The 22134-nt window shown below is 46.4% G+C and overlaps 1 protein-coding gene across 1 annotated transcript; it reads right to left on the bottom strand.

Annotated features, from left to right (window-relative positions):
* Window positions 1-5255: 5255 nt before the first annotated feature.
* Window positions 5256-19213, bottom strand: LZTFL1 (leucine zipper transcription factor like 1). The gene is made up of 10 exons (XM_004760816.3): window positions 19060-19213; window positions 16891-17015; window positions 13874-14068; window positions 13526-13586; window positions 12330-12401; window positions 10645-10710; window positions 10481-10558; window positions 7661-7837; window positions 6820-6923; window positions 5256-5716 (listed from the first exon to the last, which is right to left on the bottom strand). Exons 1-10 carry the CDS (start codon window positions 19060-19062, stop codon window positions 5698-5700), a joined length of 900 nt encoding a protein of 299 aa, XP_004760873.1. The 5' UTR covers window positions 19063-19213; the 3' UTR covers window positions 5256-5697.
* Window positions 19214-22134: the final 2921 nt, after the last annotated feature.

Below are 22134 nucleotides of genomic sequence, written 5' to 3'. Positions count from 1 at the left end.
GAGCAAAGTCTGATGTGAATATTGATGCAAGACTCCCAAGGAGTATGTCAACTAATAGGAACCAGCAAGGTATAAAAGGATAGTGTATCATGACTGCTGCGGGGGGGGTCCCTTGGGAAGCATATGATATAGAGATTGGTGTGCAGGACCCCAGATGGGTGGGGTTGGGGGGTGGTCTGTGGGAAGGGGAAGAGCAGGGCTGGGCAGGCCCCATGGAAAGGCTCTGAACCCTGTGGGGTATTGTGAAGGGGGCAAGAGGGCCTGACCCTTGTACCTCTACATTGACCCTTGTCAGATGCTGTCACCTGGAGGGGCAGGTAAACTTGGCCAAGGCAGTTCACTTTAGCTGGGCAGTCAGCAAAGGATAGGCATCTGACTGAGAATAGTTGAATATCAGAAAATTAAGTGTTGCACTTTGCAACCTTAACAGAAAAAGATGAGAAAAAGAGTATCATCTCAACATCTGGCAAAATTCAATACCCATTTATAACCTTTATAAATGATCTCAGCTAACTGGGAATAGACAAGAACATCCTTAATCTAATACAGAATATTGTAAACGTTCTTCTTCTTCTTTTTTTTTTTTTTGGTTGCAGAGGAGCAGAGAGAGAGGGAGAGAATCTTAGGCAGGCTCCACGCCCAGCACGGGGCCTGATGTGGGGCTCGATCTCCCAACACTGAGAGCATGACCTGAGCCGAAATCAAGAGGTGGACACGTAACTGACTGAGCCATCAGGTGCCCCTTGCAAACATTATTCTTATTTGTGAAGTATTTAAAGGGTTCCCCTAGAGACTGGGAATGAGGCAAAGCTGTCCTCTATCACCTTCCATTTAACACTGTACTAGAGGTCCTGGCCAGTGCAATAAGGCAAGAGAAATAAAGAAACGATACAGTATCCCACTTACCCAGAATTATTTACCTGCAAACTGCAACTATGTAACCATGCAGATAACCTGGACGGTGAACATTGTCTTATAAAGCACCTGAAAAGGTATTGGAGCTGCCAAGATGCCAAGTCTATGCACATCACCCATAGAAGAGGAGTCCCTTAAGCCCTCACTCTGGGGATAGGAATAATTCTAATAAGCTTTTCCAAGCCCGTACCACTTAGAAGCAGAGACTAGGCATGGGTCACAATCAGAGTGTGAGCTACCAGCCTGATGAAAGGACACCCGTGGACGTGGGGAAACCCTAAGAAAAGATGCAGTCGTTCAAAAAACATGGTGCTTGGGCCCCCCTGGGTGGCTCAGTTTCTTGAGTGTTCAGCTTTCTGTTTTGGCTCAGGTCGTGAGCTTGTGGGTCATGGGATCAAGCCCTGCGTGGGGCTCCACATTCGCCAGGTAGTCAGCTTCAAGTTTCTCTCCCTCTGTCTCTCCCCCTGCTCGCACACTCTCTCTCTCTCTCTCTAATATATATATATATTTTTAAACAAACTACAGTACTTGCAAACCACTTATTACTGGGGCAAACGCACTCCATACCTTAGCAGCCCGCGGCTGCTAGACAGTCATTGACACTTGTCAGGAAAAGAAAATTATAATTGTGACTCACCACTTAAAAGGATGGGAATTATGTTGCGTACGAAAGGTTTTTCTAGTGTCCGGGTTTTCAAACAATTTTGGTCATTGGTATGGGGAAATTTTCATTATCAGAAAACTAACTTAGAGGTAATATCTAATTTTGAACAATCTACCCAAGGTCTTCATGGCTTAAGCAGCACTTGTGCAGGACACAGGGGTGCGGTTTCACCGACACTGGTGCGGAGCTTCTGTCACGGGCCCTCACACTTGAGTCACCGAGGGGCGCTGTGGGCTGAGGGCTCGCTCAGTCGAGGGATACGCTTTTCCTCAGAGCCCTGGCTGTGGTCTGGCCACATGAGCACATGCTGGGTTTGAAAGGCTGAGCAGGGTTGTGATTCCTCGTCTGAGTTCAGCCTTTGGGAAGGACTAACAGCATGTACGGAACGTCCACCACGTGCAGCCTCTGTCTTCCCAGTTCATGGTGGGACCCGGTGCTGGCAGTGCCCAACACATCCTGCTTGTCATTGCCAGGAGGTAGCCAGCGGAAGGTTCCGTGTCTCTTCTCAAACATTGGAGCTTGCTCGACCCAGGCACGAGAAGGGCTGGGAGTTCATGTCTCATGAGCAACGCTCAACCTGATAAAGGAGCTGGTGGAGGGCGCCCCGGCCTCCTCGCTCCTGAGTGGGATGGAGCTTGGTGGCCCACAGCGGTCGCCCGCACGTGAACACGCCCTTTCTCGGCTTCCTCCCTTTTCTGCTTTCTGCCCCCCTGCTCTCACTGTGCTTCCTGGGGTCCCCTCCCACCCCGTCTGCCTTTGGCTCAGGTCATGATCTCGAGGTCCTAGGGTTGAGTCCTGCATTGGGCTCTTGGCTCAGCGGGGAGTCTGCTTCTTCCTTGCCCTCTGACCCTCCCCCCTCCACTCATGCTCTCTCACTTTCTCTCAAATAAATAAATAAAATCTTTTAAAAAACAGTATTGCCTAAATACTACTATTCTGTCTTGCCTAAATACTACTATTGTCTTTATTTATTTATTTATTTTTAAAGATTTTATTTATTTATTTGGCAGACAGAGATCACAAGTAGTCAGAGAGGCAGGCAGAGAGAGAGGGGGAAGCAGGCTCCCTGCTGAGCAGAGAGCCCGATGCGGGGCTTGATCCCAGGACTCTGAGATCATGACCTGAGTGGAAGGCAGAGGCTTTAACCCACTGAGCCACCCAGGTGCCCCTTCTGTCTTTATTTTTAAAAGATTTGCTTACATGAGAGGAATCAGGTCTTGAACTTCTGATGGCAAAGCTTCAGTATATAATAAGCATTTACACATAAGCCATGGAAATCGTTCACGCCCAATGTGTGCAATCCACTCTATCCAAGAGCACCTAGCATGTCAAAGTGTACGCATCTCTACAGACTGTCCCATTCATCAGAATGGAAGTGATAGCAAATGTTTTATGAAACAGAATTACATTCCATTCAATATAGAGCAATATCTCCCCAACAGTGTTATAAGATGCAAGTGGGTGATCACGAGACAGTTAACAGAGACTCAGAACGAACCACATAATGGGGAAAAAAATGAATGCTTAGATGTTGAACAGAAAATATTAGTAACAAAAACCCTTTATACTTATTTTTGTTGACAAAAGGTCTGAGTCAGAGCATAGCAGGAGCCTTGAATTTTTAAGTTCGACCAAAGTTGCATCACGACAACCAGGAATGTACCGTCTAGACAGCTTAGCGCCCCGGAGGGTTAATCACTCCTTCAGCCAATGCTCTTAGAAGCCCAAAATACATAGACTGGAGAGGCTTGCTAGCTTAGTCAAGTACGATAAATCTTAAAACTAGGTAAGTGTGCAAAAAATAAATATTTAAAACTTCGTTTTGTGCAAACAAAGACTTATCTTTTCATTCCAAAAGAATACCCAGCCTGATGCTGGGCAAAAGCTGAGCACAAGGTATTTAGATGCAACAGAATCATCGTGTTGATTTATATCAAAGAATGTCCTATATATCTTCCCGTGGGGCACAGTTAGGTTTTAAGGTTTCAGAATTACTTTGGAATTTATGATTGAACAGGAACACACTGTACAGAATATTTCAAAGTTGCTACCAAAAAACAAGCTGAAATTTTTCTTAGCAATATAGGTTTCTCAACACCTCTTCCACCCCCGTGGGCATCACATTGAGAAGATGCAGGGAGGTAATGATCAAATGGTCTCTGATGGCTCTTCTAGCATGTTCTGTTTCTGAATTATATAGAATATCCTGGTCCTTAAGGAATGGGATAGATCTTTGGAGAGAGTATCAACTTGGGGCTAAAGAACTAGGCGGGTAAAAACTCTAGAAGGAAGAGAGATTCACAAGTGACCTGAACGGTGAGAGGCCGGTGGGGAGAGATTATGCACTAGATGCTGGCCTGTTGGATTTTTCCCTCCCTTCTCTGATTCGTTCTTCTTTTTAAGACTGCCTTCTGTGTTCTTTTCAGGGGAGGTCGTTGGTCTTACCCTTTATCATTTGTTCCTTCGGTGTTTTAACACAAAGCCTCTAAGAAAAACAGCAAATTCAAGGCTAGTATTACAAGCTTGAATAAAAATAATGAGCCTTATTGTCTGATCGGTGAACCCTTCTTGGTGAATAAAATCTTCATTTGTGCAAGTGGGATGACCTCTCAGCAGACTGCACTTCTTTCAGGCGTGACGCTCTGCTTCTGGAAATGCAAACAGTTACTTTCTAAACGTGACAGAAGTCAGTCCTTTCCTTCTGATGCATTACTGCTTTGTGCACCTTATTTTATTTACCTTTATGGCAAATCGCTGCACTACATGACTGTGGAGATTGAGGCCTCATTTTTTTTTTTTTAAAGATTTTATTTATTTATTTTACAGAGGGAGATCACAAGTAGGCAGAGAGAGAGAGAGAGAGAGGAGGAAGCAGGCTCCCTGCTGAGCAGAGAGCCTGATGTGGGACTCGATCCCGGGACCCTGAGATCATGACCTGAGCCGAAGGCAGCGGCTTAACCCACTGAGCCACCCAGGCGCCCTGAGGCCTCATTTTTAATGATTTAATGATTTTAATGCTTTATCCAAAATCACTCCAGAATAAAAGCAGAACCCATGGAGACAGAATAAGAACCCCTTGAAAATGCAGTTACTCTAGATGCATACAAATAAATGAACAACAATCAGAAGTTGAATCTTAGGTCTGCTAACTGGAACATAAGTCATAATTTAAGAGAATATTCTAGACGACTGAGGTATAAAGATTATATTTATTCTGAGTCTAGAGACTTTCTCAACTGTAGAAGTATGGATGCACCTGACTTCAGCGATCCAGATTCGTGACTAGGTGGGGTTGAAAAAATGTCTGCATGGGGGTGGGGGGACGCCTGGGTGGCCCAGTGCGTTAAAGCCTCTGCCTTCGGCTCAGGTCATGATCCAAGGGTCCTGAGATCAAGCCCCGCATGGGGCTCTTTGCTCAGCAGGGAGCCTGCCTCCCCCTCTCTCTTTGCCTGCCTCTCTGCCTGCTTGTGATCTCTGTCAAATAAATAAATAAAATCTTTAAAAAAAAATGTCTGCACATCCTCTGATAATTACAGAGTTTAGCTAGAGAGACTGAAGTTAATCAGATCCTGTTTGCTATTAATTTTTCTTATAATTGATAAAAATGCTGCCTACAAAAGTTAGTAGGCATATTTTCAGTGCATTCGTATTTTAAAATTAAATAGAGAAAATGAACTTGATTTTGAAAAATCAGGTTTATTTGTAGTAACTCTCTTTAATAACTGTATTTTTGCTCTGGGGAACGTACAAGAATAGACAACGCTGCTCTAACATTTACTGAAACGGGTGCTTTTCATACTAATGCAAACAGCTAAGACTCTTCTTCCTACCCTAACCATCTCTTCTTGACTAATAAAGAATTCTCACTGCATCGGAATGAAGACTCAGGAGCGCTCAGAGGGCTCTGGGGGGACCGGCCAGAGTCGGTCAGTAGGTTCCCGTCTTCTCAAGTAGGGAACTGGAACAGAAGTCTCGTTCTAAATATCAGAAGCCAAGTCTATATATTAGAAAAATAAAGAGAGGGAATATAACAAACTGCTTCAAAATACATGACTGAGGGGTGAACCGGCTTGTGCTTCCACATGCTGGCGGCTTCTAGGAGAAATCTTCTTTGGGTTTTAATCTTCTGGTTCATACCTGCAAAGAGATGAAAATTCCGTTAAGACCATAAACAATGACACGATACTCTTTGTGTGTCACTGCTCCCCCGTGAGTTGACCCGCCAGCTCTCCAGCGACCACCCCAGTCACAGTGCATTTTTCACTTAGAATCACTACAGGGGGAAGTCAGAGACCGCCATGGCACCGTGTGGGGCTCCCCCAGTGGGGACGAAGGACCAGAGAAGTGCAAGGCCACCTTCGGACTCCGAGTCTCTGGAGCTGGCATTTAGACCCAAGACAGCTGAGGACAGCAGAGACTTCGTAATGATCTGAGTCGTCGGACGGTCACAAAGTGCTGATGGGGCGACGCGAGGACAAGGTTAACAGACCCTCCTCCTCTACAGACGAAGTGGATCTGGGGTTTACGTCCTCGCTCTGTTCCCCCTGGAGCCCTGATTAAAGTAAGAGGGCCACAGAGTTTCCGGAGCAAACCGCGGAGGACAGACATGAGCCCGAGGAGTGGAGCACACGTGGGCCGGGAGGACTGGGCTTGAGCTGTGACTGTGTGGCGGGGGCGCGGCCGCAGGGTCCCCGCTCTGGGCGCTGAGCTCTGGTAATGGCACACGTCCCTCCCATCTCAAGACAGTGCATGGTTAGGGACCCGGTGCTCTGTGGCTTGTGGGGCTCTAAGCCAGGCTGGCAAGGGCACCCACTTGCAGGAACCGCGTTCTCAAGCACCTGAACTGTCGCTGAGGGCGGGCACAGGACGACCAGGCCCTAGGCTCCTGAGGACATTCCTGAGGAGAAATGCCCAAGGATGCCCTGGAAGCTTGCTGGGTTTCCTTTCTGTTGTCCTGCTTAAAGGAATACATTGCCAAGGGTAGCCCAGTGTGGCCATGTGTGTGCATGTGCATGTGTGTCTAAAGTCCCTCAGAACCTCCACCGAAGCCCTCAAGGGCAGTGCGGACAGCCTGGCCAGACCTCCTCTGTGCTCCTCAAATGCAGGCTTCTAGACTAGGGGACACCAAGCACCCCCGGCCTGGCCTCTCTGGACACAAACTTAGTGAGACTTAGTGACAAACACACAGCGATCTGGCAGTGAGACAAAACCAAGAGCCGCACGGGATCTGCAAGGCTTACTTGGCCAGTCTTCGCCTCAGGTCTTTGATTTGTTCATTCTTCTTGGTGAGAATCTCTTTCATGTTTCGGTAAGCTGTTGTTTGTTGGAATTTCTTTTCTAATTCCTGCACAGTGAAAAACATCGGTCCGTTACTACGAAATGGAGACGGAGAGAAATAACACATCTCATAAACATGTATACTTTAGCTCTAATTTTACTAATACTTTTATATTATTTTCGAATTTCTTTTTAGAATATACTTACATAAAATTAAGACTGCAAATTTTAAAAATACATTCCTCCCAAGAAAACAGCAACATTGTTAGCATGTAACTAAGGACAGTGAGAAATCTGTTTGAAACGGTAAACTAATTCTCAGGTGAAATACGCATGTTCTTTCCCGAGAATCCCAACATGGCATCAGTATTCTAGGAGGAGGATTTTTCGTTCAGTTACATTTTAGCTCCCATGTGCTTAAAGTCTCATCCCTAAACTGAAGAACACGGTTCTCTACATATTTCATAGAAATTAAAAACAAGGGGTAGAATCCTTTCAAGAGAAGTCAGCCATCCCTGTGCTGGGCTGTAGGGGGCCGGGCAACACGGAGGTGCGGCGCTGCTCACATACGCTATCCGTGGCCGAGTCTCTGACCATTCCAAAGAAGGAGTGGCAATTTTCTATTATCATAGATATCTTAGTGCCAAACACAGAAGGATCTCAATGCCCGGAAATGATAATTCTCGAACATGTATTGGCCAATACCGTAAGAAAAGGTAAGGAAAATCTATGGCTGGCCTCCAGCGTGGGTCCCTCAGTGACCCCTGTTCCTCAGCGAGGTAGACGCATGCAGACAAACCTGACCTTTTCAGCCATGCTCAGCTGCTCCTGAACCCTGAGTAGGTCGTGCTTGGCGGTCGCCAGATTCTCCTCCAGGGACTTCTGGTTTTCTGTCTTGTCGTTAAGTGTCTTCTGAAACTCACTCTTCAAAGCAGCTACTGTGTTCTCCAAGTCATTCAGATCTTGGGCTTTTATAAAATCCTATGAAAGATATATGCACTGACATAATTTCATGTTGACATCCCAGATGGTGACTGTTGTACAACAGTGATTTGGTGTTGTGAAAGGAATGCTGTGTGTGTGCGTGTCGGCCCCCAGACTCCCTGGCCCCCCACCATCCTGGGTAAGCTCCTGCTCCTAGAGGGTCACCGGTGGGCCCAGCTCACCCTCAGCCCCCGTGTACCTGGCAGACACTCAGTGGTCAACTCCAGACATGTAAAATATCATTTACAAATTGCTGGAATTCCAAAGAGGTACAGGAGAGAGGTGCGATCCTAAGTCTAACAAGGTTGTGTGTCCCCGGGTAGGGAAGGCAAACATGTTTCGGTTTTGAAAAGTCAGGTTAAAAAAAAAAAAATCCTGGTGAAGAATTTTGAATGATACAGATGGAAAAATAATAGACTTACAGAGTTTATATCAAAAATTTAATCTATATCTTAGTCACTATTTACATTAAAATATGAGAGCCTAATCAATGCTTACTGATTATATGACTTGCTAAATTTATAAGATCTTAAGGGTTTTTTTTTTGTATTAATGTGATAGGCATGTTTGTACACTCTGTCAGCTGGATCTTGTCTATGACTGGATAAATTTGTAATAGAAAAAAGTTGCATTACTAAACAGGAAAATGGTCTCTAATTGCTAAATGTGAAGGAGAAGCAGTATTGCCAACAAAATTCCTCACTCATTTTTGAAATCTGGTCTTTTAAAAAGATTTTACTTCATCACAGCTAGTGAAAGCATGTACACATTTTGCTTTTGCTAAAGTCTGAAATGTAAAATTGGAACAAAGTCCAAAATGGCTTTAAAAACAAATTCATTATCTAAAAATGTTTGAAACAGTTTTACTTTTGAGAAATTAGAAAGCCATTCTGAAGTATGTAGCTCTGTGTTCTATAAATCTATGGTCCTTTAAATAGCATTGAAAACCATATTTATTTTCCTTTTTTTTTTTTTAGTCATCTAAGAATTATCTTCCTATTTTATTATTTTTTTTTAATATTCCTATTTTAAAATCTCTACAGATGAAATGATGTAATGTCTGAGATCTGCTTCAAAAAAACATGGTGGGAGGGAGAAGAGGAGGTAAATGAGGAACCAGACAGGCCAAGCCCTGGTCATCAGTAAAGCCGAGTGACAGGTACAGGGCGTGTATTGTCCTGGTCCCCCTACTGTTCTGTGTGTTCGAATTTTTCCATAAAAAAGTGTAACAAGAGGGATGCCTGGCTGGCTCCATCGGTTAAGCCTCTGCCTTCGGCTCAGGTCATGATCTCAGGGTCCTGGGATCGGGCCCCACTCAGGCTCCCAGCTCAGTGAGGAGTCTGCTTCTCCCTCTCCTGCTGCTCCTCCCCCAATTTGAGCTCACTGGCTCTCTGACAAATAAAAAAAAATGATTTTTTTTAAAGATTTTATTTATTTATTTGACAGAGAGAGATCACAAGTAGGCAGAGAGGCAGGCAGAGAGAGAGGAGGAAGCAGGCTCCCTGCTGAGCAGAGAGCCCGATGCGGGACTCGATCCCAGGACCCTGAGATCATGACCTGAGCCGAAGGCAGCGGCTTAACCCACTGAGCCACCCAGGCACCCGGCTCTCTGACAAATAAATAAAATCTTAAAAAAAATAAAAAAAAAAAACCTGTTAACAATAGAAGTCTAGCAAAGTCAGTCTGGGGAGTGTTTAGCAGACACAGGCAAGGATAGTACAACCACGGGAAAAGCCAGAGCCACCCTGCAAAGCCACTTACATGGCCTGGGGACAGGAAGTCTGTTCCAGCATCTGGTGCCGATGGGAAGGCCACGGGAGACAGAACTCTGTCTGTGCGAACTTCCCACAGCGGGAGCGAGCCTCACTGACCCACCGAGACAGGCCTGGAGACCCAGCCCGTGTTTCAGCGCATCACACGAGCCCCGCCAGACATGGGGGATGTGAAGATGCAGACCCATACTCACCCAAGGCCGACTTCACTAATAATGAGCTCTGCATAACAAAACCAAACACACATCCAATGAACTAAAAGGTCTTTCTTCCTTCACCTCCTTTCCCCCCACTGTAAGTGCAATGTCAAGGTAAAAGGGGGAGGAACTTAAAACTTCAGCATATCTGTGTGCTAGGGGGCTCTGGGGACATGGGGAACATGTGAGCTGTGTCCCTGCCGCGGCGAAACCCCTCACCCCAGTCTTTCCTGGACGGGGGTGTCCCGAGGCAGGACAACAGCGGCACCCTTCTCAGGGAGTGGAAGGGAAGGGCCATAACAAACAGTAACTAAGACTTCTTCTTTTTAAGTAGCTCCATGCCCTTGTGGAGCCCACTGTGCAGCCCAAGGCAAGGCTCAGACTCATGACCCTGAGATCAAGACCTGAGTGAGATCAAGAGTCGGACGCCCAACTGAGCCACCCAGGCGCCCCTCAACACTTCATATTAAGTTTGTAACTTTATTCTACTTGAAAAATGTGAAAAAGAAAGCTAAAAGTTGATTACACATTTAAAAAAAATTAAAGTATAATTGATATGCAATGCCCTATCATTTTCAGGTGACCAACACAGGGACCCCCATGATCAGTGCAGTGACCCACTGTCACAAAGCTTTTACAGTATTACTGTCTACCTTTAAAACTTCTCTCACCTTTTGATTTCCCTGGTCGAGCTGTAGATCCTGCAGTGCTCTTTCTAGCCGTGACTTCTCATCTAATGCATGCGTTGCCTATAATCAGATTTAAACAACACACATTCAATATTCAGTCCGTAGGCAATGCTTCCAATATTTTTGTCAAAGTACTTCTCAGTTACCTGCATTTCAATGGTCTTCAGCCTTGACTTCAATTTCTCGTTCTCTTCTTGAAGTCTGGAAATTTCCTTTGTGGGTAAATTCAGGTTTATTATTTTTTTTGATTTTTTTAAAAAGATTTTAATTTATTTGACAGACAGAGATCACAAGTAGGCAGAGAGGCAGACAGAGACAGAGGGGAAGCAGGCTCCCTGCTGAGCAGAGAGCCTGATGCAGGGCTTGATCCCAGTACCCTGGGATCATGACCCAAGCCGAAGGCAGAGGCTCAACCCACTGAGCCACCCAGGTGCCCCAATTCAGGTTTATTATTTTAACTGTGGTATTTTTAATACTTGAAAGTGTTTCACCTCAAAATTGAATTGCAAAATTTAAGTTTGTTTGTTTATTTATTTGTTTGGCAGAGAGAGAGAGAGAGAACGAGAACAAGTAAGCAGAGAGAGAGGCAGAGGCAGAGGGAGAAGCAGGCTCCCCGTTGAGCAGAGAGCCCAACGTGGGGCTGGATCACAGGACACTGGGATCATGACCTGAGCCGAAGACAGCCACTTAACCGACTGAGCCACCCAGGAGCCCCCAAAATTAAGTTGAAATTCTAGAAGAGCTCGAACACCTGCGTGTTCTGGTCACTGGTGTGATTCTTATCCCACCCAGCCCACTGGTCTCCACACCGGTGCGTCACCTGCGGCTCTAAGCCTCTTCCCCGGTCTCTCAGGCTCCCTTCAGGCCTCTGTCCTCAGCCCTCTTGTCCCACCTCTCACCAGCTGATCCTGCCACTCATGGGTCTTTTCCCAGCTGACACAGCCTGCCACAGGTACTTATCCTAAAACACAGTCTCTATCAGTGCCACACTCTGCCCAAGACCCTAGATGCTTCTGCCTGACCTGAGGCCTCAGGCCTTTGCTCCAAGCAGCTCCATCACGAGAGTCAGCTGTGAGCCCAGTCCCCTGCCTCCCTGAGCTCCAACATACACATCGGCCCTGTCAGAGAACATGGACTCTGTGCCAAGTCACGGCACTCTTCTTTCTGCCTCTCACAGCTGCCCACGCCACTGCCCTGTCTGCCATGCCCCCTTCTTCCCTCTGACAATTTCATCCGTCTTCAGCCTTCAGCCCAGCTCAGGGACCACCTCCCCCCAAAGTCTGTCCTCTGCTGCTCACATCCACGTGAACTGTGTCTTCTCAGCCACCCTGGGCACATGGGTAGCAATCCCGCTTCCAGAATATTAATTCTCCCTGCTCAATGAAACGATAAGGTTTTTGAGGACAAAAGACTCCGTATTATACTGCTTTTCATCTAATAACATCTGGCACAATGTTGAGAATACAGGAGGCATGACAAATACTTGTATATTGGTAGTTAACTTTTATAAACCTCCTAATTCAAAACCCCATCCTTGCTATTGTAGATCATAAACTTCAAATGTCCATTAATAAAACACTGTCCAAAACGCCATGCCCTTCGTGTCACCACAAAATGATGAAATTAAGAGCTGCTTCAGACTTTCTGGAAGGTGAGTGCCCTCTTCTGGCCCATGGCACCACGAAGCAGAACGACTACAGTGGACTGAGCACCCTCAGTGGACCGCGGCCCGAATGCGCCACCTCCTCCCTCAGTTTCCCCACCCTCCAGCTGTGCAGGCCATGAGAGGGCCGAGGGAGAGGGTCTGCCTTTCTTGCCACGAGGACATTACCTTGTTCAGGAGTTCCGTGCTTCCGCCCTCATTAAGTGGAGCGAGTTTGGGCTTCATGGTCTCTACGATGGGCTGACCCAAAATACAGAAATCAAACCAAAATCACATGTAATCACTCAACACTTGCACATTCTAAGCAAAAAACACTGTAAAAACATATCCATGGGGGTGCCAACTCCACAGGGCGGGGGGTTTTGTAGGTTTGGTTCTCTGCCACACCCCAGTGACAAAGATAGTGCCTGCCCTGCAGTGCTCCAAACAGACTAGCGATGTGAGGGAACCTGTCCTCCCCAAATCCTTTTAAATAAATTCAGATGGAAGGGAAAGGCGGGAAGAAAGGCAGGATGGAAGGTGCTGGAAACCAGAGCAGATACAGATGCCAGCCTCTAGAGACGGGAGTTTTAACATGTGGGGGTTGGAACAGACTTCTGCCTGAACCCGCGTCGGGGAAAACGGTCACGTGTGGCTACGCCGCGGGTGAGGAGTAACTTGCCGCAAATACTGCGGCCGTTCAGCGAGATGCATTAAAAACAGGTGAATCCATACCCTCCGCCCCAGACATTTCTTAGCCAGAATTATGTTCCAAGTGAATCACTGGAAAATTGTGTTTTACGTGTCTGTTCATGGGCTCATGTCAGCACCGTTTCTCTCACTCGGACACCAGGGAGCGTTTGCGGGGCGCCCGCCCGACGCCGTGTGAGGTGGTCACTGCAAACGATGACAATGTTTGAAAAGAGAAGCAGGTCAAGAGTCACGGCGAGGACTGTGTCCACTTAACCGATGGGGAAAACAGGGCTCAGTGACGGAGGCAACCTGTTCAAGGTCACCCGGCGTGAGAGATAGGGCCAGGACCGACGCCCGTGCTGAGCGTCAACCCAGTGAAGAGTTTATAGCGCGGGGAGTAAGATGGACTGTGGCGGGGGGGTGGTGGGGGTGGGGGTGGGGTGTGTGTGTGTGTGTGTGTCAGAGAGAGCACACACAAGTGAGCAAGAGGAGACTGAAGCAGGTTTCCAGAGTTCCTTCCAAAATGTTCCTTTTTTTTTTTTGCCTGAAAATACGAGGCAATCTGTGAGGTTTGCTCTTGAACTGAAGGCTCTTCCTTGATGGTTTTCACTTTCACCCCTGACTGCTCTGCGCAACTTCAGGATTTGAAATACCGGCTGTTCAGAAATGAACTCAGAATGACCAAAAATTACCTTTTTATTGGAAGATGTAAATTCTGCTTTTTCAAATTCTGCAACTTGTTCCAATAATTCTCTTGAAGATAAAAACAAATATGGAAAAAAAGTTCATTTAGACTAGATCTGGACCACACACCCAGAAAAATAAAATCACTGGTCCCGATCTACTACCACAGGGCAGATGCAAACTGGAATATTCCAGCCTCCTGCACCTAAGAGACCACTCGGTGACCAGATGCTTCGTTGCTGCTCCTCCCCAGACTTTCTCCCACGCCAGTCTTAAGAAGCGGCAAAGGCGTTCGCTAACTTTTGAGATCCTGCCGGGGCCCCTCCTACCCTAACTGCAGGTACAGATGTGGGTACCTGTTTTCAAGTTCAGAGATATCAGTCTGTAGCTTGAGGTACCACTTCTCAGCCTGGGAGAAGAGCTGCCGCAGGAGCAGGACGTTGGTGTGGGCTGTGTTGATGAGCTCAGACTCCACCTCGCTGTAGACCACAGCCTGCAGCCCGCTCAGGACCTCGGAGACCTCGTCTACAGTGAAGGTCTCCTCCACCAGTCTGAAAAACAGCCACAGTCCCAGGCTTCAGGAGAAACAACCCAGACTGTTTATCAAATACAACAAAATTAAGAAACCCACATTCACGTCATCGGAAGGGTTCAAGGGTTATAGTGGAAATCTCTCTGGGAACGATCTTCTTTCTTAATAAGACACACTAAAAATAATTCAAGCTCAGTTAGTTTTCTTCTAAGCTCGGGTAATCTTTGAGGTCTACTTAAATGATCATGCAGTGGACGAGCACATCCTCTAATACGAGGTCCATAGTCGCAAATAGTCCCCCAAACATTCACGCTTTTCTTTAGTTTTTCAGTTTAAAATTTTTTCTACTTTGATCTCTGCTAAAATAAAATTTAGTGGTTTCAAAAGTCATCTGGAAGGTGTTGTTTCTCTTTTCTTTCTATTATTTGTTTAGCATTTCAATAATTGTATGAACTACCCACATGAGAGTAAATGAGTGTAATGAAAATCAGCGGTCAATTACATGTTGCTTCTCTTAGCATCTAGGCCCCAATGAAAAAGAAACCGACTTCTCTTAGTTAAAGCTCCTCTGAGGGCGCCTGGGTGGCTCAGTGGGTTAAGCCACTGCCTTCGGCTCAGGTCATGATCTCAGGGTCCTGGGATCGAGTCCCACATCGGGCTCTCGGCTCAGAAGGGAGCCTGCTTCCTCCTCTCTCTCTGCCTGCCTTTCTGCCTGCTTGTGATCTCTCTCTGTCAAATAAGTAAATAAATAAATAATCTTAAAAAAAAAAAAAAAGCTCCTCTGAGAATGACAATTACCGTATGATTTCGCTCATACGGGGAATTTAAGAAACAAAACAGAGGATCGCAGTGGAAGAGAGGAAAAAATGAAACAAGATGGAATCAGAGCGGGAGACAAACCATAATGGACTCTTAACCACAGGAAACAAACTGAAGGTAGCTGGAGGGGTGAGGGGTGAGGGAGCGGGTAATTGGGTGATGGGGATTAAGGAGGGCTCATGATGTAATGACCACTGGGGGTTATGTGCAACTGATGAATCACTGACCTCGACCTCTGAAACTAATAGTACAACATGTTAATTAATTGAATTAAAAAAAAAAAAAGCTCCTCTGAGCACTGACCACCCATCACATCACCAGTAGCATTAAACCTACTCTTGCACAGAGCGTGTTTGGGTTTGGAGGGAAGTTCAGAATCCAGAGTGCTAACCATTACACTATGGAACCTGGGAGGGAAGTTCAGAGCCATGTTCTTCAATCCCCTCACTTTACAGACGGGAGCACAGGCTTGGAGGTGGTAAGCCGCTGGTCCTGCGGGGAGTGGGGTGACTCAAACCCACAATCATTTCCAGCAATCTCAGTTAACATGCCTGACAGCTGAATCCCGAGAAAGCAACTGCACATGGCTCCTACTTCCAAGGGAAGTTCAGCAGTAAAAGGGCCTCTCCCCTCCCCGCCTACCCCTACCAAGTCTCACCCCACCCTGCCCTGCCCCCAGTTCTGACCCACTTCTAGCTGCTCAGGAAATAAGGAGCAAGGCCCCCAGCCCCAGTTTTTCTTCCTCACTTCCAGAAGGACATAATGAAGACAGGGGCCACAAAGTCTTACCAGAGTTATACTATACCCAAGTGAACAGTATTCGATTTACCGTTCTTCAGTGTTTCATTTAGCCTGATTTTAACCAGTCTAAAAAAACCCAAAACTTTGGGGCGTCTGGGTGGCTCAGTGGGTTAAGCCGCTGCCTTCGGCTCGGGTCATGATCTCAGGGTCCTGGGATCAAGCCCCGCATCTGGCTCTCTGCTCGGTGGGGAGCCTGCTTCCTCCTCTCTCTCTGCCTGCCTTTCTGCCTACTTGTGATCTCTCTCTGTCAAATAAATAAATAAAATCTTAAAAAAAAAACCCCAAACTTTAACTATTTTTGATGAAAGTCTTTATTCAATATATTAACAATCTTCCTGCTTCAACTTTTTTTTTTTGCAACCCAAGTTCATGACTCTGAACAATTAAGGTACTCGATGTATAAAGTTAGTACTGAAGTACTTCTTCTGGCTCATAGTTGGGCCAGTGAACCTGCTGCTTTCATCAGCTGGGGGTTAGGAAACCAGCCGACCATATTATATTCGGTAATGGCCTAGAGCTGACACTGTCTATTACCAAGTGCGGAGCACGGCTTTATGACACTCAGCACTCCCGTGGAGGCCTTGGGCATTTCCACCTCATCGGACATTTAACTGTGCCAAAGTCTGACCCCCAAGTAGTCGTATGTCTCTTTATTACTTAGTCCTTTTCTTTCACTGATTCCCCTGTTTTTCTCTAGATCAAACATGCATTTTCTACGGACTTCATTATATTGAATGACGGATTCAACACAACAAGTTATCATCTACTAATAATTTCTGTTAGTTAATGGTTTTTCAGGGTCTTCTGCTATTTTACCCCCTTCTAATTCTTCAGTATGAACTATGTAGGGGTTTTCTTGCTAACTGTCATAGCTTACGACTCTAATCCTTTCATTAATAACTCTGGTAATTAAAGTTCTGGGATCTTTAATACAACAAGGCGATCACTAACCTACATGCATTTCACTACTTCCTGAGGGCTCTTCTGAAACTTTGCAATCTCGTAATTTTAACGGGTGTATATCTAGTAATAGATTCCTCCCACCACAACCCACTTTCTTGAATTTCACATATCCACAAGGCGTGGTGTAGCTACTCTCAGTGAGTAACTGATCACAGTAATCTCAGCCACGGTCTGTGCGGTCTCTGCTACAGCATCCCCACTATGGCTCCCAGAAAGGATCCATGTTTCCCTCTGGGTTTCCTTAAAGTCCTCTGATACCTGCTCTCCTTGAGGTCCTGGAAGCAGGAATCTACAGTTTTGAGTCTCAGGCCTCTTTTTGAACGAGCAAAACGCATGTAATTGATAACTTCATTTTGATGGTGCTCGTTTAGGCCCAACTCTGCCTAAAACAGAGAGAAGTAATCGTTAGTCTTGAAGATGTGACAAAGGAGCCAACAATGAAAATATACAAGATATCCAGGTGTAGCGATTGCTAGATGTCCACCAAATTTTGTTCTTTGCTTCTTCCTGGGTAAATGGCCGCCCAACTAGGTGATGCTTCTCGGCTCTTCCCGCAGCCAGGTCTGGTCACGTGACTACTGCTCAGTAACGGATGTGAGCAGAAGAGACGTGGGCCATCTTCAAAGCCTGAGCCTTATGATGTGGGCATGTCTTTGTCATACATATTTCTCTGGAGGGGTCGGGCAAATAGCAGGATGAAAGAGACCGGCATTCCTGATTTTGTGGAGTAGCACTGACCTACAGACCTCAGATAACTAGTGAGATGGCTGTTAAGTGAGCAAAATACACTTCTGCATTCTTTAAGCCACTGTTTTTGTTTTTGGTGTTTTTTTTTTTTTTAATATTTACTACACCAACTTAACCTTACCCTAGCTAATAGAGCTTTAAAAAATATATCTGGTTTTGAAACAGACAGTAATTGGGTCTCTATTTTAAACCAACAGAGAGTCTGACAACTATGAGCTAGAGATCAATGAAGTTTTCATTTTATAGCTATGCTGAAAAGGACATCATGCCATTGAACATCTAATGCAGGGACTAAATGAGTCAGCAATAATCTTTATTTTAGGAATAATGATCTATCATTTATCATAGCCTTCCTACAGGAGACCAAGATCTAACTTCCAAGCCTTTTTCAGGCTTGTCACTGTGGACACACAGGGTTGGGATGCCTCCAACACCAAGGCTAGCAATCAGGCATGATCTCCTTCAACTCCCAAGTCGCTCACAGTGGCCCTTCTGCAGCCACATACCTCCTTTCTGCAAACTCGATTTCCTTAGGACGTATGTCTCTAAAGGCCAGGACCCTGCCCACCCTGTTCCCCGAGGTAACCCCGTTCCCAGTACTAAGCAAGTGCCTCCAAGCAATAGATATGTGCCAACAGATGAACTTAAAAGCGTTCTTCCTTTTGAAGGTCACTTCTTCATCAGGCCTTAACTGGTTCTCTTTCAGACTCCTGGAGAACTTGATTAACCAATTATTTTCCCCTCTCAACATTCCACAGGTTTCTTCTTCCCTCAGACTATGGGGAACGCTATATATACAAACTTTATTCATGCTTAAACCCCAAAAGCCTCAAACCTGAGAATCCCTAAAGCTACCCTTGCATTTCTCCACGCCCTTTCTAGTGTTGCTATCCCCATGCTATTCCCCTAGTCCTTAAACCCATAGCTGCTCAAATTGCTTTTGTAAAGCTCACTAGCAACTTCTTTTATGATCACCTGGGAGCTTTTACTTATTTTTTAACTTGAGTACAGCTGACCCACAATGTTAAATTCATTTCATTGCTGACGTCTTTCAGTGGCCCATTTCAATGGTGCCCCAACTCGGGTTTCAGCCCTTTTTCTGAACACTGTGCACGGCTCTAAGAAGGGCTGCTATTTAAGCTGACATCCTATATCCGCTGGAAGGATGCATGTATATATTTTAGCACACAGGACAACTAGCCTCTTCTGAACAGGTCCAAACAAAAGAAGAATCCTTCAAGTGTCCTGGGCTGTCAAGTGGACGGTGTGGACTCTTTAATGTCGCTCTCACACCGGAAAGCCAGATTCCACCACGTTCTCCCTCCTCAACTCGTTATCCTACATGACTGTTCAGGCCGCCAAATGGTGTGCCTGCGTGTGTCTTTAGGAACTTGGGGAGTTTTAGGAACAGAGAAGCCTGCCCTGCGCCTTCTGCAGGAGACCTTTCCCTCCAGCTCCCTCGAGGTGTGACCTGGGCCACTGGTCCCAGGCGGGAGCGAGGAAGGACGCGGCGCCACGCGACGGAGAGAGGCTGCTCGTCTGCAGGAGGGGCTGCGGCCGAGGTCAACTGAACTCTGGGGACCAGCCGGGAGGCCCGTGAGCGGGCTCACGCAGCCACGCCCTCCCTCGGCCCCGCTCCGCATCTCCTCCGCGCGCTGTGGCTCCCGGCCGGCTACTCACCATGGCGGCGGCGAGAGTCGCAGCCCAGAGGAGCCCGAGAGGCCAGGCGGAGCCCCGCCAAGCCCCGGGTCGCCGCGGGTGGTTGGGCCGCGGAAGATGCGGAGGGTGGGCAACTTGTTTAGAAGCCTCCGGTTGCTAATGGGAACGGAGGCACGTGACCCTGAGTGCTGCACTTTTATTGGCCCTCACGATCACGCGACAGGAAGTACAGCGTAACCGGCCCACCGTCGCATGCGCACCGGTTTCCAGAGCCGGAAGTCCCACCTATCTGCGCCACGCCGACTTTGGGAGCCGGCCTCCGTTGCCGATAGTAACCGGAGAGGAGAGGCCGCCTGGACCCTCACGTTCAGGGGCGCTCTGGAGCGTCGGAGTTTGGGTTGCCCGGAAGGGCTGTCCCTCCCTTCCCGGGCTTGGTGACGACGCCGGTTGGGGCTTGAAGGGCTGACTCCCCGGCTTTTTAGTGGTCTCAGGGGGCCTGGGCGTGGGTGGCCGGACTGGTTCCTCTCCAAGGCCCGCAGCTCCTGCTCTGCCTGGTGCCACGATAGACTTTTGAATGGCTGTCTCCCCGCCCCGCTTCACCCCCCGTCCCCCTTATAGTCTTGCTTTATCCTTAAAAATTAACGCGACGGGTCCCTGGATGGCTCAGTTATTAAGCATCTGCCTTTGGCTCAGGTCATGATCCCAGGACTCCGCCCCAAATAGGACTCCCTGTTCAGCGGGAAGCCTGCTTCTCCCTCTCCCACGACCCCTGCTTGTGTTCCCTCTCTCGCTGTGTCTCTCTCTGTCGAATAAATAGGTAAATAAATCTTAAAAACAAAATTAAATGTGCGTTGGTGAAAGAGCAGTGAATTTCAAATTATTAGGCCCAGAATCATCAGGGAAGCTTGTTGAACAAATGCTTCCTGGGCCTCACCCCTCCAGAAATTCTGAATCAGGAAGGCTAGCTTGGGTGTTTGGAATCTGCAGTTTTTATCACACACCAGGAGGGACAGGGAGCCCTCTTTAAGAAACACTGTCCTAAGTCATCAGGGAAATGCAAATCAAACCACAATGAGATAACACCTTACACCTGTCAGAATGGCTAGACTCAGAAGTAAGTGTTGGGGAAGATGTGGAGAAAGAGAACCCTCGTGCACTCGGGGTGAGAACATAAATTGGTACAGCCACAGGAAGAAACAGTATGGAAGTTACTCAAAAGTTGAAAACAGAACTATATGAGCCAGTAGTTCCACTACTGGGTATTTACCCAAAGAAAACGAAAGCACTGAGAAAGACACATGCACTCCTATGTTTATTGTAGCATTGTACGACAGTCAAGATATAGAAGCAACCCAAGTGTCCACCAAAGATGAATGGATAAAGAAGATGTGTACTGGGTGCCTAGGTGGCTCAGTGGGTTAAAGCTTCTGCCTTTGGCTCAGATCATGATCCCAGGGTCCTGGGATGGAGCCCTGCATCGGGCTTTCTGCTCGGCAGGGAGCCTGATTCCTCCTCTCTCTCTCTCTCTGCCTGCCTCTCTGCCTACTTGTGATTTCTGTCAAATAAATAAATAAAATCTTAAAAAAAAAAAGATGTGCACACACACACACACACAATGTGGAATATTATGCATCCATAAAAATGATAAGATTTTGCTACTTGGGACAACATGGATAGGCTTGGAGGGTATTATGTATGATGAGTGAAATAAGCCACAAAAGAAAGACAAATATTGCATGTTATTACTCATATGTGGAATTAGAGGGAAAAAAATCGAACTCACAAACAGAATAGAAAGGCGATTGCCAGGGGCTTGCAGTGGGGGAAATAAGATACTGGCAAAAAGGTACAATCTTTCATTTATAAAATGAGTAAGTTCTGAGGATATCATGCATAATGTGATTGTTGATGATAACACTGTATTGGATAGTTAAAATTCATTGGGAGTAGAGTTTAAGTGTTCTCATAAATTTAAAAAAAGTAAATATGTGAGGTGACGAGGAAAGGGTTAACTCAAAGAGGGGAATCCTTTTACAATGTATTTCTTAGAATTTTCTTTGTCAATTTTATATAAAAAGAAAAGCAGGAGAGAAGGGAGGGAGGAAGGAAGGAGATTGTCCTAGAAGAGGCAAATGTGCAGGGTGAAACAGATGATTGCAAGTGCCAGGGGCTCGGGGCTGGGTGGGTGAAAGCCACTGAGTGGGCGTTTCAGCAGACTCAGAAGCATGAGCCAGACACACTGAGGAGGGAATGAATAAGCTAAAAAGTGAGCTTGGCATGAGAGGAAATAATAAAGGAAGGAGCAAATAGGAAATAAATGGGAAATAAATAGGAAGGAGCTCAGAGTGGGGAACTTCCTGAGAATCTGGGAGACTTAAAACTCAGGAGAAGCTATCTGGCATGAGTTAGTCCCGACTCAAGGATAGATAAGCCAACTTAGATCATGCTTTTGGCTTTGTGTTGATTTTGGCCACTACACAGTGCTACTTAAAAGAGGGTCACAACTGGGACCTAAAAGTCTAGAAAGGACTTTACAGTCCCCGTTCTGCCCAATTCATTAATGGATGGGAAGATTGAGAGCCACGGCCACGTGTCCAGGTCCTTGGAGGCTAGGCAGAGGCATCTGAAGTCGGAGTGTGTGATGAAACCAAGTTTTCAGGAGAAAAACCAGAAAGTAGGTGTGAAGTCTTCTGGTATGGGGGACATTAAATCATAGTCTGGTTTCGAGAATTTCATTTTTTTTTTCTCGTTTCTTGCCACCTTCTTTTACGCACCAGGCTTAGGAGTTGTCCCAAGATGCAAGTTCGGTGCTTTAAAAAATAAACTTGAAACTTCCATTGCTAGAACAAAGTGGGAGCAGATATATCCTATGGAATGCATGAAGGGATGACATCTTTAGAAAAAGAGGTGCGACAATGAACACAGGTTTATTGAATTAAATGGCCAATACGGTACAATGGAAATAATCAAAATGGGTAAATTTCAACTCAGACAAACTAAGAGCTAGGAGGAAATAGTATTTTCCGATGCAGAAAGACAGCTCAGAAAAGTAAAGGGTCTTGCCCAGTAGGAGTGAGAGTGGAGTCAGTTCTAGAA

This window comes from Mustela putorius, unplaced genomic scaffold (assembly GCF_011764305.1).
Source record: "Mustela putorius furo isolate JIRA1106 unplaced genomic scaffold, ASM1176430v1.1 tig00000095_pilon_pilon_pilon, whole genome shotgun sequence".
In the NCBI taxonomy this organism is placed as follows: domain Eukaryota; kingdom Metazoa; phylum Chordata; class Mammalia; order Carnivora; family Mustelidae; genus Mustela; species Mustela putorius.
This window is presented reverse-complemented; position numbering and strand designations above follow the sequence as displayed.

Excerpts from the sequence above, each read along its gene's own strand:
- LZTFL1 (XM_004760816.3), bottom strand. Across the intron at positions 12,402-13,525 it reads TTACATCTTCCAATAAAAAG|CCCATCGTAGAGACCATGAA; the intron begins GTAATTTTTGGT and ends ATTTTGGGTCAG. Across the intron at positions 10,559-10,644 it reads TGAAGACCATTGAAATGCAG|GCAACGCATGCATTAGATGA; the intron begins GTAACTGAGAAG and ends ATCTGATTATAG.